This window comes from Ips typographus, linkage group LG5, assembly GCF_016097725.1.
Source record: "Ips typographus isolate SLU linkage group LG5, UJ_Ityp_2.0, whole genome shotgun sequence".
Classification (NCBI taxonomy): domain Eukaryota; kingdom Metazoa; phylum Arthropoda; class Insecta; order Coleoptera; family Curculionidae; genus Ips; species Ips typographus.
Window position 1 is genome coordinate 4,519,022 of NC_138426.1, and position 14,554 is coordinate 4,533,575.

Here is a 14,554-nt window from a genome sequence, read left to right on the forward strand (position 1 = left end):
AAAAGGTTTTGGGTGTATTGAAAGTTTTCCTCTTCAATAATGTAATTCATTGCAGTTTCAATGCAATCGGGATTTTTCAAACGAATTATACTTTGCAAAAATCCAGGTAAGCTTCTAATGAAAGTTCTCAAACATAGTGTATCGTATTGCCGTAAATAGATCACTTTAGTGGGTTGGTCCATTACATTAGTTGGAAGTGAATTAATTTTTTGAGCAAGCGTGCTTCTTAGAACCTGTATCCTTTTAGCAAATTCTAAGGAACTTTCACTTTTATGAGGAGTTGCCATAAACAAATCCTGTTCTAGACATTCTAAATTACGTCTATCGCCGAAACAATCTGACAAAGCTGTTTTAAGTTTGTTCCAAGTATCTAATTCGTGTCTTGAACCAACTAAAATTTGAGCCCTATCAGTAAGCTTCATTCTTATAGTACGAAGTAAGTAGTTTTTTAAAACATTGTCATTAGGTTGACCATATGTTGAAAAAAGAAAGTCACCAGCTGATAGAAAACTATTCAATGTGATAGAATTTCCATCGTATAGAGGAATAGTGTCAATAAACAATTTAAGTAAAGTATAATTTACTTGAGGTGCTTGAGAAGCGTTAGATGCGTTCTGCATGTTGGAAGATTGTCTTAAATTACTAGATAAATTTAAAGTATTATCAAATTGATTGACTAAATCTTCAAGTTCTCTGTTCATTAACAGTTAGTTATTTTTTCTTACTTTTTCTTTTAACTTTTCTTCAAAAATAAACTTAAAATTATTTCTACTCTCCTAACCAGGGAAAGTGGAAAAGCGACAGGAATACTGGGGCACTCACCCTTGGTGTTGTCAGTCTTTTCTTCCTGCGTGGTGATCCTCTAGAGCCTTATGTAGCACAACCCAAATTGAGGAAGTGATGTCCTGTTGTTCGGTAACACACGCACAGCAAACTCAATCACTTTTCGGAGTCCGAAACAGTCTATCACGTTCGATAAGAGCTGAGGAGTTGAAACTCGCGTTAACAATTGAATCGTTCCGATAACGTGACTTCGATTGTAACTGCTCTTATCCTACCGACTGCGCCAATTATAAGTTTGAAAATACAAAATTCGTTTTTAAAAACTTTATTTCTCTAACTTGGAGGTGAACTATAGCAAAGCGGTCTAAAGAATGATTTGATTTGATTTGATACAATGAGCTATACTTAATACCTATGCACTGCTAAGCTAAGCACTTCTACTATACTAGACACTAGTCAGCTGTTATGGGTTCATAACTTGGTATTTTTGTTGGTTTTTGACGGTTTTTCGTAACTTTTTGTTTTGTGAACAGTGATTACAACAATGGTTGAGTCTTGTGCAGCTATAAATTGTACGAGGAGAAGAAATAAAGGTGTGAAAATAAAGTTTCATGGGTAAGCAAAGTTTGCTAATGTATTTACAACTTATCCACCTTGAAATAAAAAATACCTGTTTTGCCAGAACTTTCTCAGAAGATGATTAAATTATTTCAGCTTTCCCAAGGATTGTAATTTAAAAAAAGCATGGATACAAGCCATTAGAAGAGAGAATTACAAGCCTGGAGAAAGGGCAGTGATATGTGAAGAACATTTTGTTGAGGAGGACTATTTTACCAATGTTCATGGTAACAAAGTTTTGAAAAAAGGGGCTATTCCTTCTGTATTTAATTTCCCTCCCCATTTGAAAAAAATAGTTAAAAAGAGGAGAGTTTTGCAGAGAGACAGGAAGGAAACAGGTTAATATAATATAACAATTTTACTTTTTAATTTTCTTTCCAATCCTCATACAGTTTTTTTTTATTGTAACAATTTTTTTTAAGAAACAAATTGTGATAATGGGAATTTGCAACCAAATCATTCTACGGACATTTTGATGGAAATTGACTCAGATAGTGGTACTGTTGACCAAACACAGGGGAACTTAAATGAAGTGGTTGCTGACACAGTTACAAGCTCTGATGTTTTTCTAAACCAGACTAAAGTTGAATCATCATCTTCAGCATCATCCCAGAAACTGCAAATAGTTGCAAGGTAAATTTTTGAATAATATGTACATTTTAATCAGGAGCCATTGGTTTTTTATTCTATTTTTGTGGATACAAGGGTTCTTAAGTGGGTCACTGTAGTCATAATTTTTAATTGTTCTATTTTTAATTTTTAAGTACTACCTAAGAGTGTCTAAGGTTATTAAGCAGTAAAAATTGTTTTTAGCCTTTCAATTAATGTTCAGGTATTATAATAAAACACTACTTACAAAGTATGTATTTGGACATTGACAAATTAAGTGATAAAATTATATATTAGATGTTCCACTTGACAACCCTTATATTTATATTAAAATTATTCAACTTTTTAAGGTGTTTTGTAAGAAAAAGATACCTACTTTTATTGAAACAGTTTTCTATTATATTATTCATTTATATTTGTAGGGACAGAAGGTGTCCTACTTATTTTGGGGATTTTAAAGAATGTGACCTAGGATGTCCAGTAAAAAGCAAACGATTCTTTAAGGTTGCGTCTGAAACTGTATGTCGGTATAAGGCAATGATTAAATATTACCAATGTAAGAATAGAAGACAAAAGAAAAAAATTAATGATTTAAGTTCAGTATTGAATGACTTGATGGAAAAGGAAAAAATTTCATCAGACCAATTTTTAGTATTACCTGCAATAATAACATGTATAAAACAGGAGCTTAAATTAAGGAAATACCTAAATTTGCAACTAATGGTACAGACGATATAACATCTGTCATATTTATATGCCCAGTACCCATTTGTATATTGTTAATGATCAGTATCAAATAAATAGAAGTGATTTTTTGAATCAACAACAGTTAACACTAAGTCTGAGCCATGAAGACTGATCATATCACTGATTTGAGAACCACCCATAAAAGTTCCTCAGATATAGGAATCAATAAAATGTGGATTTATATCCTCTCAAATTTGATTAGTAAAACTCTAGGCAAAGCTTTTTTGTGTTAAATAAGCTGCAATACATTTCTTTAAATGGCTGAAATGTTGTTCAAAATATGTCATATTGCTTTAAAACAATAAAATGGGAACTATATAATTGATGCTTTTCAGATTTAATAAAAGCGTTTTTTTTTAAGTAAACGCTTTGAAAATTTGCTCGTATGTACATTTTGTTACGTTAATAAAAATTTCAATTGCTACCGTTTTTTATTAATCTCATATTAAGCCAACTTTAAGTAAAAGTCGTCGTTTTCTCGGTCTCCTCGTTTCTCTCTTACTAATGTTGGCCGCACGCTCCGTCGTGCTTTCGTGAAGCGAAGGCCAGTCCATAAGTTAAGAGGTCGATGGTTTTGCTGTGTCAAAAAAATTAACATGCAGCTAAAATAATAGTATTTTTATTACAATAATCCAATAATTGCTGAAAATTATACATTAAAATCAAGGAAATATATATTTTTCAATGGTCATAATGGATACAACGCCTGCTGGCCCAGGTAAGATTGCTGTAGCAATTTCATACATAACCTTAATATGTTCATAGGGAACCTATATGTTCATGCATCATTACTACAAATTGTCCTAGTCTGACGTTTTTAAGGGTGGTTCAAGTAACAAATTGGGCCTATTTCACAGATCTGTATCCTGTATATGCTAAATACTTGACTACTTTTCCATGTGGATGAAAAAACACAACTTTTATGAAGAAATTGACCTAAGCCAGGAACCAATTACCCACTAAGATGCAACATATCAATCAAGTTGAAGAGTGAAATTGTGAGCAATGGGTTCAACTACTTACATTAGAACGGTGAATAAAAAAGCAAGTTTTAAGGTCTGTATACTGACTTAAATTAACATGCAAATGAAAAGCATTGCAGTTTTCATTATTGTTATGTTTAACACAATAATCATCATTATACACTTTAGTAGACTGCATTGCTATTGCTCAACCTTGAGTTAATATGTATTAGACAGTGTCTTTGTCTCGGTCTTTGTATACTGCATAAATTTGGTAAAATGGAAGCAACTTTTTGAAAAAACACTTGGGACCATATGTTTTTATTTTTAAAGGGGGTTTTGGATTCTACAAACAATTCTTAACATATTTCATGCAATATACTCCATACTGATATTCAATTGTTTTCAAATAAAGGTCAAAAACACCTTTTTCAAAACTATAGGATAGGTTTACTTAAAATAATAGTAAAAAATTAAAATCAGCTGTTCAATATGAACTCTATCGCCTGTTTGACAATAACCAAGACAAGATGTTATCAATAATTGTTGAGGATGTTAATCTGACTTCTTGGAAAATTATTGGTTTCAAAATATCAATATTTGCATGACAATTGTGGTACAAGTTAGATTTTTTTCTAGAATCCAAATTATACAATAATTATCAAATTATACAGTAAAAAGAACATAATTATTTTAAATACCGAATTTTTGGGCTGCCCTGTATAATTCCAATTTACATAACACAAGCAAGCAGTTAATAATAAAAACATAGGAGTTTGAGCATTTTTGTGAAAAGTTAGTCTTTTCAATTTTATTGAATTTAGGCAGTATGTATGGAAACACTGTATGTAGTGTTATCTAAGCATGTTTGCCATAACAGTAATAATCAGGGATGTGCAAATGACCACTTTTTTGATTTTGAGTTGGTTGATACTGGTTAAAACCAAAATTAAAAATGTATTCCTAGAGGGTAATGGGGGTATATACTCTTATGTATTAATGGCAATTAATACAATAACTGGCCAGGTTAAAACTGCCCTGGTTCGTTTAAACCACTCTGTCCAAAACTTGCCAACCCTGTTAATAATGAGGTAGTTTGTAGTGAGATCAAATGTAATGTGTATTTTCAAATTCATATAAGTGGCAATTTTTCAGATCAAATGATAGCCCTAAAACCACTTATATGATACAACATTTGCCTATCTAGTACTATGATTGTGAAGCAAACATCTTTGTGCAGCTACAATGTTTTTTTTTTTAAACAATCGAATACTTAATGAAACAGAATTTTTAGCTATTTTGATTATTTGAGCTTACCCCACTATAATCACTGCCTGAGAAGGAAAGTAATGCATCCATTATGGAAGGTAGATTTCTAGTCTTTACTGTTCAATGTAATGAATGATATAAAAATTTTAATTTCATATTGTGCATCCGAGCACCCACTGTGACGTCACATGGCGTATCGCTTTGAGGAGTCAAATTCTGCTAATCCCCACTTCCATCTGTTGTAATGTCAACTAAAATTCTGACTTGTCACTTTGATTTTGTTTTTGTCTTGTTATTTGTTATGTCAAAAAGATTCATGCAGCTTTGCAGCATGCAGCTAAAATAATTATATTTTTAATACAATATTCCATTATTCCAATAATAGGTGAGAAATTTAAAGTAAAATCAAGTAAATGTATATTTTTTGATGAACATAATGCCTGGTGGCCCAGATAAGATTACAATGGCAATTTCATACTTAACCTATGTAATAAACCCTGCTAATGTATCATTAGGTACTACAAATTTTGTTAGTCTAGCATTTTTTAAGTATACAGGGTGTTACAAATTTGATGCATTAGCATTGAAACTATTTACTATCTATAACTATATTACTAGCATATAACTGTCTCAGAAACTATCCTTGATCAAGCTTTAGTTAAATGGAGGCAAAGTTGCGCACTTAACTGCTATATAATTTGGTAAAAAAAATTCAATAAATTTTCATCACATCCGGTGATATCCGTCAAAAACCGAAAAAGCAAAATTTCCATTTAATTTTTTTCCACTTTCTTATTGATTATTTTGGAAAACCAATGGGCACCTTCTGGAGGCACTTTTTTATGCTACTCAAGAAAATAGTTTTAATTTTCAACTCCAATATTTAGTTTTTTAGATACTATCATCGACTTCAAATTTTCAAGTATGGACATCAACTTTTTATTCTGTTTTTTTTGTTAGCTACAGACCGAAACTAATGATGTGCCACACTTGTCAAAAAATTATACCTAATGTACTTAGGTATTTTTTAATATGCATTTGGAATTTATAAGCTGTCAGAATGAGTAGGTAATTTAGTTTGATATGATTTAATTATTAGGTTTTGTTCTTTTTAACACTAAAAATAAAGTTTAAGCTGTTTCATCAAAGCTCAACCTCAAATTCAAACATGTGAGTATCTGAAAAATAAATAATTAACCAAAAACATATATATATTTTTTTAAATTAATGAAAAGTACCATAAGAAACTCTCTCCCTTTTTCGAAGGAGCAATGAACCTAATTATTAAGTTATATCAAACTAATTATCTACTCATTATGGCTACATATTAATTTTATTTACTTAATTTATTTAAAAAACGTACCAAGTATAGGTAATACACAAAATATTTTTTTTCTAATTTTGGCATATAAAGTGAGACTTTTCAAAACTGATTAGAGTGACAAAACGTTTTACTTTATGTAACTAGTTGATACTTTATGTAACTAGTTATGAAAAGTTCATTTCATCACTCCCTGTTTTTATGCATTTCCGTAGAAACATATGGGCGACATCCATCATAACATGTCGTTGTCACAGTTTATACAAGGTGCTATGAAAGCGAATATTTGTGTTAAATCACTTTAAAAGATGGTTTTCCCAGCTTTTTGGTCAAAATTAGAAAAAATTATGTATGCAACACGTTTCGAAAATGTCTTATTGTGTAACTCATTCAAGTATCCTGTAAACATTCATTCCTTACACAAAATCGATCTTTTCGTAACTGGTTACATAAATAGCTATTTTTTCACAAGTGTGACACATCATTTGTTTTGGAAGGTCTGTAGCTACTAAAAAACGAAATAAAAAGTTCAGGTCCGTATAACGCTATCTAAAAAACGAAACGTCTCCCACATTGAAAACTAAAACTATTTTCTTGAAGAGCATAAAAAAGTGTCTCCAGAAGGTGCCATTGGTTTTCCAAAATAATCAATAAGTGGTAAAAGAATAAAATAGAAATATAACTTTTTCGGTTTTTGTCGGATATCTCTGGATGTAATGATAATTTTTTTTTACCAAATTTTTTAGCAATAAAATGCGCAACTTTGCCTCCATTTAACTAAAGCTCTATCATCTATAGTTTCTGAGATAGTAATGCTAATGCATCGAATTTACAAGAAACATTTTTCGAACAGGCCTATTTCATAGATCTGTATCCAGTATATGCTTGAATACTTACTTTTTCATGTGGATGAGAAAGCATGACTTTCACAAAGAACCCACTAAGAAGTACTTCATTAGAACTGCGGATAAAGGAGCATGTTTTAATGGTAGTTTTCTATTTTTACTGAAATTAACATTAATATGAAAAGCATCGCACTATAGTAAATTGTATTGCTGTACTTCAAGTCAATATGTTTAGAGTTATCTATAAGCATGTTTAAAGTAATAGTAATAATGAGGTAGATTGCAGTGATATCAAATGATGAACTTGAAAAACCATTTGTATGAGACATCTTCTATCTTATGATGATTATAAAGCAAACATCTTTGTACAGTTGCAGTCTTTTAAAAACCAAGTAAAGTCTTGTAAACTTTTAGATATTTTTTTTATTCGAGCTTTTTCTTTTTTATAAATAATATCTCAGATAGACAGGAACTAACATTAAGTTTGATTTGATTATTTTAATCTTTATTTGCACTATTGTACTAGACTGTGAGTGTTTTCACTTGTATTGTCACAGCCTGAACCACATTTAGTTTAAGCTTGGATTAAATTACGGCTGCTGTTGTATTGGTAAAAGCAATACTGAAACTTCAATTTAAACACTAACATTTCTGTGAGGTTTGATTAAATCATGATTTTTTTTTTTGGCAAAATATAAAGTTTATTTACTGCAGTAGCTTAGTTAGTAGCAGTGCTTTTCACTCAATAGAGATTTTACTGCCAGTGCAGGCAAATATCATAACACTAATGTGATTGGCTATACTTGCCTTAATAATAGAAAAAAATAGTTAGTTTTCTGTAGGTACAAGGTGATTGGTTTTATTTTCACCCACTCTTAATCTTATCTATTTTATTTTACAAAAAAAGTGTAAATACAAAACTTTTAGGGATTTATCTAAAGGATTAAACCTAAACCAAAGTAAACTATTTGGGTACCTATAAAGTATCCTGTAAAACTGTGACAGTCCAAACTTTCTTTGTTTTATAATGTAACACTCTCTATATTATAAAATTTTTGAATTTACTGATTGATTGAGCATAAAGATTTGTTACATGAATTATACATCTATGATAATAATATAATTTAAGCAGGACAATTTTTTAAAAACAAAAAATATCTTTTTTTTTTACTATGCAAAAGGTGGTGCATAAATTCGTGGTAGATAAAAATATTAGTTTTTTTAATTAGAATCACATATTTTAATACGTTTTTAAATTCTACTTGAAATTCTAAAACATATATGTTATATGTTGTATACATAAACTTAATAGCTTTTCTATTATTTTAATTTTTTCAAAAAAAGATTAGCTTTTACTATGATGAAAAATTGACTGCAGGGCCATTCTTTGTAAGTGTAGAATACTATTAGTAGAATGTTTGCTTCAGGTACGACAAAATAGTTATTTATACAACAAGCGCAAAAAGTACATCTTTTTTGCACGCCAGTTGTTTGAGACCGAAGATCGAGCTTAACCACACGTAAATGCAAAAAAGTTCTTTTTGTATGGGTTGCATACAACATTTTTTATAAAATCGACTTGTTTGATGACCAAAGCACAACAAATATAGCATAGTGCAAAAATAACTTTTTATTATACTTAACAGAAAATACTACATTTTCAACTGTTTATAAAATACAGTAAATATGACATTTTCGGAACAGCGCACAGAGGGGCAAGATTCAAAATTTGTGGCAGAAATGTTTATTACCAGAATTCTAATAAATTAAAGGTTTGGCATTAAAAATAATATTTAATTTATTAAATTTGACATAATTATAACATAAAACTGGGTAAAATTCTATGATTATTATATTTTTTTCTGCATCATTAAAATATTCAGAAAAAAAAAATGTGAGTTTGTTTCCTGGGCTTGATTTTAAAGAAAATACCTATATTTTTATTGAGTATTCAGAGAGTTTTTTTTCTTAAATTCGGCATTAGTTAGAATTTCTTTTATTGGTCAACTAAATTTCTACTCAAAAAATATATTTATTCTTTCTTATGGTAGTTTTTGCAGCATAATCGATTTTGAGAAATAGTATAATAATAGTTTATTTTGCTTGTTTTAGAGGTACACATACATAACAATACATGATCACATCCTTAAATTGTGAAATTACCTCTGCTGCTAAAATAACCTCGGCCTCGGTCTCGCCTCGCCTCGTTTCTTCAAGTAAAATGATTAACACAGGAAAATAGGAAAATTTTTAGGTAACTAAATTATATAAAAACAAAATAATTTAATTAACAAAAGCCGAACAGCAAAAAGTAGAGAAATAATGTGAACATTTCATAAACAATATGTTGACATTTTTATGTATCACAAAGTCCTATTCAAAACAAAACTTACTAACTAGATTAATAATCTAGCTGTTTGCAGGCTAAATGTTTTAAACCTATCTATATTTATTTTAAAGCCAGATGAAATGGTCTGCAGAATAATTTTTAGTCTTGTGATAATATCTGCATCAATACCAGTAATTTCATTTAATATAAATACATTTTCAAAAAATCGCCTGGCAGTATTTCCATCGTTTGAGCTACCGAATCCAGGTTTTGGGCGATCAACAATCAAACCCATTCGCGTTTTAAACTGCTCCTGAATTTTTCTTTTGGTTTCAGCAACTACCTTCTTATGGTCCACACCCCTTGCTTGCCATTTTGAGCGAGTACGGTTCTCGCACTCGCTGCAAGTTCAGGTGATGAGAATTAGCCGCGACAGACTATAATTAATAACCACGATTTTTTTAATGGCGGATGTTTGCGGAAAATGTTTTAATGACATCTTGTAGCTAAGACTCAGGGGTATAATGTATGAAGAACTATTCCAACGGGAAGAGACCGGAAATCAACTAAATTCATTAATGTTTTATACCTAAATTTGTGTTTAGCAGCGAAACAAGAAAGTGACGAAGTGGTTTAATATTATTCAAATCTCAATACATTTTTCCTATATTTATACAGGGTGTCCGGAAAATACGTGTACAACGTTTGACGACAGACTCCTGACGTCAAAATATGTCGATCTAAGCCGACTTAGTTATATCCAAAATTGTCTCGTTTAGCCGGTAGAGGGCGTCAAAAATTTGTAAAAATATTGGTTTTTTACTAAATTACGTGAAAACCTGCTAATGGATTTTAATGAATTTTAGTATGTAGACTAATACTATAAAATGACGTTTTCTAGTAGTATAGTCACCGGCTGTAAATAAGTGGAAGTGTTATAAAAGTGATATAATACGTCAACATTTCTCCTCATTTTTTATATGAACGGCGTTATGACAACCCAGATATTTTTGTCGAGTGACCGGAAGTATTTTGAAGCTATTTTACCTCTTTAATATTTCCCGGTGGATGAGCTGTTTCGCCAGAAAAAAAAAATTTACAATTACCTGCATACATCAAAGTAGGTATAATAAAGTTGAAATTATTTATTGTAAGAAACTAAGTAAACCAAAAACATTACTTAAGCAAATGTGTAAAATGACCGCCATCTTGCTGAATACACTTATCAATACTCTTTAAGAAATGAAATTGTACCCAATATTTTTACAAATTTTTGACGCCCTCTACCGGCTAAACGAGACAATTTTGGATATAACTAAGTCGGCTTAGATCGACATATTTTGACGTCAGGAGTCTGTCGTCAAACGTTGTACACGTATTTTCCGGACACCCTGTATATTTAAAGGTATAATTTAACATTTTTTTTAGATTTCATATTGATAAAAGTAACAAAAAAGTTGTAGTTGAGACTAGAAATTGACCCGTTAAATTAAAGTCGTATCATGTGGTTCTACAACATAATAGTTATTTACATTACTAGTGGGGTATGAGCATTTTTATAGTCACGAGTGGGAGTGTTGCCACGACGAGGTCGTAGACCGAGTTGTGGTGATCACACGAGTACCTCGTATATGCTTACTACGGGTAGTTATTTGTTACCCTTAAATCTTGTCATCTACGCTGTACTGTTTTGGTGTTGTTGCTATGGTGGCCATTTGTTTCCACATATCACTTAAGCGACAATTTAACAGTGTCAGTCACAAATTTTTAAAAGTGCATTTCGTTATGAACATGTCTGAAGAACTTCCGTCAGATATTGAAGAAGCTGCCGCAAACGTGGTATCTGGCTTGTTGCCTGCCAAGTCAAAGGAGAAATATGAAAAAATGTATCAACGTTTTGTCACCTGGTGCGAGACCAAGAACATAAAGAGTCCCTTTCAAGAAAAAGTGTTACTCGTGTACTTTGAATCCTTGGCAGCAACCTATAGTTCATCCAGCCTTTTTTTTTTTTTTTGTGTAAATTCGATCCAAGAACTTTCTAATTCAGGAATTCATTTCACTTTTAATATTTATAAAAAGTAAAATATAGTTATTATTTAAGATAGGTCTGTTCATGGTTTTATCAAAGTTATGTTTAAATTCAATAAACAATTATAGCAGAAATTTTCATTTAAAGTTGTTTTATCGCACTAGTGCGATAAAATCGATTATTATCGCACTAGTGCGGTAAAATCGCTCATTACGTAACTCAAAATGAGCTATGTAATGAATGATTACCATGCTAGGAGTAGATAAAAGTATTTACCATGTCAACAGCGGAATAGTTGCATTACAACTCCCTCTGTAGGTCATTTCTAGTACTATGATAAATGTATTATTATAATATATAGTTAGAAAAAGAATTACTGAAAGTTCTTAAACTCGACTTTCTGCCACCTTATTAATAAATGGCTCCTCTGTGCAGCGCACGGAAATTTTTTCCCGATCCCTCTTTCCGTGCGATTAATAATAAACATAGATATCCATGATACTAGATATCCTATGGCAACCCGAAGAAAAAAAAGAAACGAGTAATGTGTCTATAGCAACGATTTATTTATTAATGACAAATTTTATTTTCTGTCAGTGAAAATTAAGTATTTATGCATTTCTTACATTTTGCAAAAATGAATTCAGATTGTGAAGAAAATCGGGATATTCCCGAAAATATCTTACAACGAGCGGCAGAAGTGAGTACAGATTTATTACCAGTGAAATCCAGGTTGAGATATGAACAAGAATATATCAGTTTTACCGAATGGCGGACTCAGAAACGAATCAAAATTGTGAGTGACGATATTCTTTTAGTATATTTTTCTGAAAAAGCCAACACTATGAAATCCTCCACTTTATGGAGTCGATTCTCTATGTTAAAGAGTTGTTTGGCAATAAAAGAAAATACTCACCATCAATATCCAAAAACGATTGCTTTTTTGAAACGACAAGCTGTAGGATATATACCAAAGAAATCCAAGATTCTTACAGCAGAACAAGTAACCAAATTTTTATGTGAAGCTTCAGATGGAGAATATCTACTAGCAAAAGTAATTTTAGTGTTTGGCATCTTCGGTGCATGCCGCAGAGATGATTTAATACGTTTGAGTTTAGATGATGTGGAAGATAATGGGCGTTTCCTTGTCGTGTTCTTACGAGATGGAAAAACTCACAGGTCAAGAAGTTTTACCATTACCAATGAAAATGACACCCGAACAAGATATGCGTGTGAGGGAAGTCACGTTGCAGGAAGATGTCAACTTACCTGCAAGATCAGAGACCATCGTTATAGTTAATTTGGACAGAAAAACGGAATTGAGCAAACTTCAGCTGATAGAACCGAGTTATGAAGAGGAAGATGAAGCTGTGAAGAAGGGAGTTCTTGTAGCCCGCACCCTAGTCCAGCAGAAAAACGGCCAAGCATACGTAAAAGTCGCCAATTTGAAAGAATGTGGTCAAAGATTAAAAAAAGGCGATATAATAGCCAAATCCGAACCAGTACTTATGGTGACTAAGGAGTCGCACGAAACAAAACCAAACCCCGACAGTGACCTTCCTGAGTGTTTAGTACACTTAATGAAAAAGACGAGCTCAATTTTGACTGATCAAGAAAAACAGACTTTTGGCCGTTTGCTTCACGACTACAAGGACGTGTTCGCCTTAAATGAAACGGATTTGGGAAGAACTCATTTAGTGAGGCATAAAATTGAAACAGGGGATTATTTGCCCATTAAGCAAAGACCCAGACGGCTCCCATTGGCTAAGCAGGCAGAAGTGGAAAATCTTATACAGGACATGGCGGATCGCAGCGTCATTGAGCCATCCACCAGCCCTTGGAGTTCTCCTGTGGTACTTGTTACTAAGAAAGATGGGTCGACAAGATTCTGCGTGGACTATAGAAGACTAAATGAAGTTACTAAGAAAGACAGTTATCCCTTGCCCAGAATAGATGACACCATAGACACTCTGGCTAACGCAAAGTGGTTTTCCACCTTGGATCTAAAAAGCGGATACTGGCAAGTGGAGATGGATCAACGGGACAAAGAGAAAACTGCCTTCTCAACTGGAAATGGCTTGTGGCATTTTAACGTCATGCCTTTTGGACTTTGCAATGCTCCGGCAACCTTCGAAAGATTAATGGAAACTATTCTACGAGGATTGACTTGGAAAACCTGTCTTGTTTATTTAGACGACATCATTATTATGGGCAAAACATTTGAAGAACACCTGCAAAACGTTGAAGAAATCTTCAAGCAGTTCAGAGGGGCAAACCTGAAATTAAATCCGAAGAAGTGCAGCTTTTTCCAAGAAGAAGTCGAATACTTGGGACACGTTATATCGTCAAAAGGAGTAAAAACCGACCCGAAGAAAACTGAAGCTGTAAAGAATTGGCCTGTTCCGAAAGACAAGCACGAATTGAGAAGTTTTCTGGGATTGTGTTCCTATTACAGAAGGTTTGTTCGTGGATTTGCTGATATAGCCAGACCCCTACACAAATTGACGGAGAATAACCAGCCCTTCGAATGGACTACAACATGTCAGGAAGCCATGGAAGAACTGAAAGTAACCCTTTGTTCTCCACCAGTTTTGGCTTTTCCACGACCTGGGGAAGAGTTTATTGTGGACGCAGATGCTAGTAATATTTGTTTAGGCGGAGTTTTATCTCAAATCCAAGATGGTGAAGAACGAGTGATCGCCTATTTCAGCAAATCACTATTAAAGCCAGAGAGAAATTATTGCATAACCAGGAAGGAGCTGTTAGTGAGCCGTAGTGAAAACAGTCGAGCAGTTTCACAAATACCTGTACGGACAACGATTCAGACTAAGGACGGACCATGCCTCTCTGAAATGGCTATTTCAATTCAAAAATCCAGAAGGACAAATAGCTCGATGGTTGCAAAGACTTCAAGAATATGACTTCCAGATTGAACACAGAAAGGGACGTTTGCACGGAAACGCGGACGCAGTGTCACGAAGACCTTGTGTGGAAGGTTGCAATCACTGTAAACGCCTGGAGATAGCTGAATTTGGAAAGCCT

At 32.6% G+C, this 14,554-nt stretch overlaps 1 protein-coding gene across 1 annotated transcript; it reads left to right on the forward strand.

The window, feature by feature from the left end:
• Window positions 1-1,262: 1,262 nt before the first annotated feature.
• On the forward strand, window positions 1,263-3,179 carry LOC145729563 (THAP domain-containing protein 2-like). The gene is made up of 3 exons (XM_081980369.1): window positions 1,263-1,398; window positions 1,498-1,739; window positions 1,824-3,179. The coding sequence occupies exons 1-3, from the start codon at window positions 1,328-1,330 to the stop codon at window positions 2,036-2,038; spliced, it is 528 nt and encodes a 175-aa protein (XP_081836495.1). The 5' UTR covers window positions 1,263-1,327; the 3' UTR covers window positions 2,039-3,179.
• The last annotated feature ends 11,375 nt before the right edge of the window (window positions 3,180-14,554 follow it).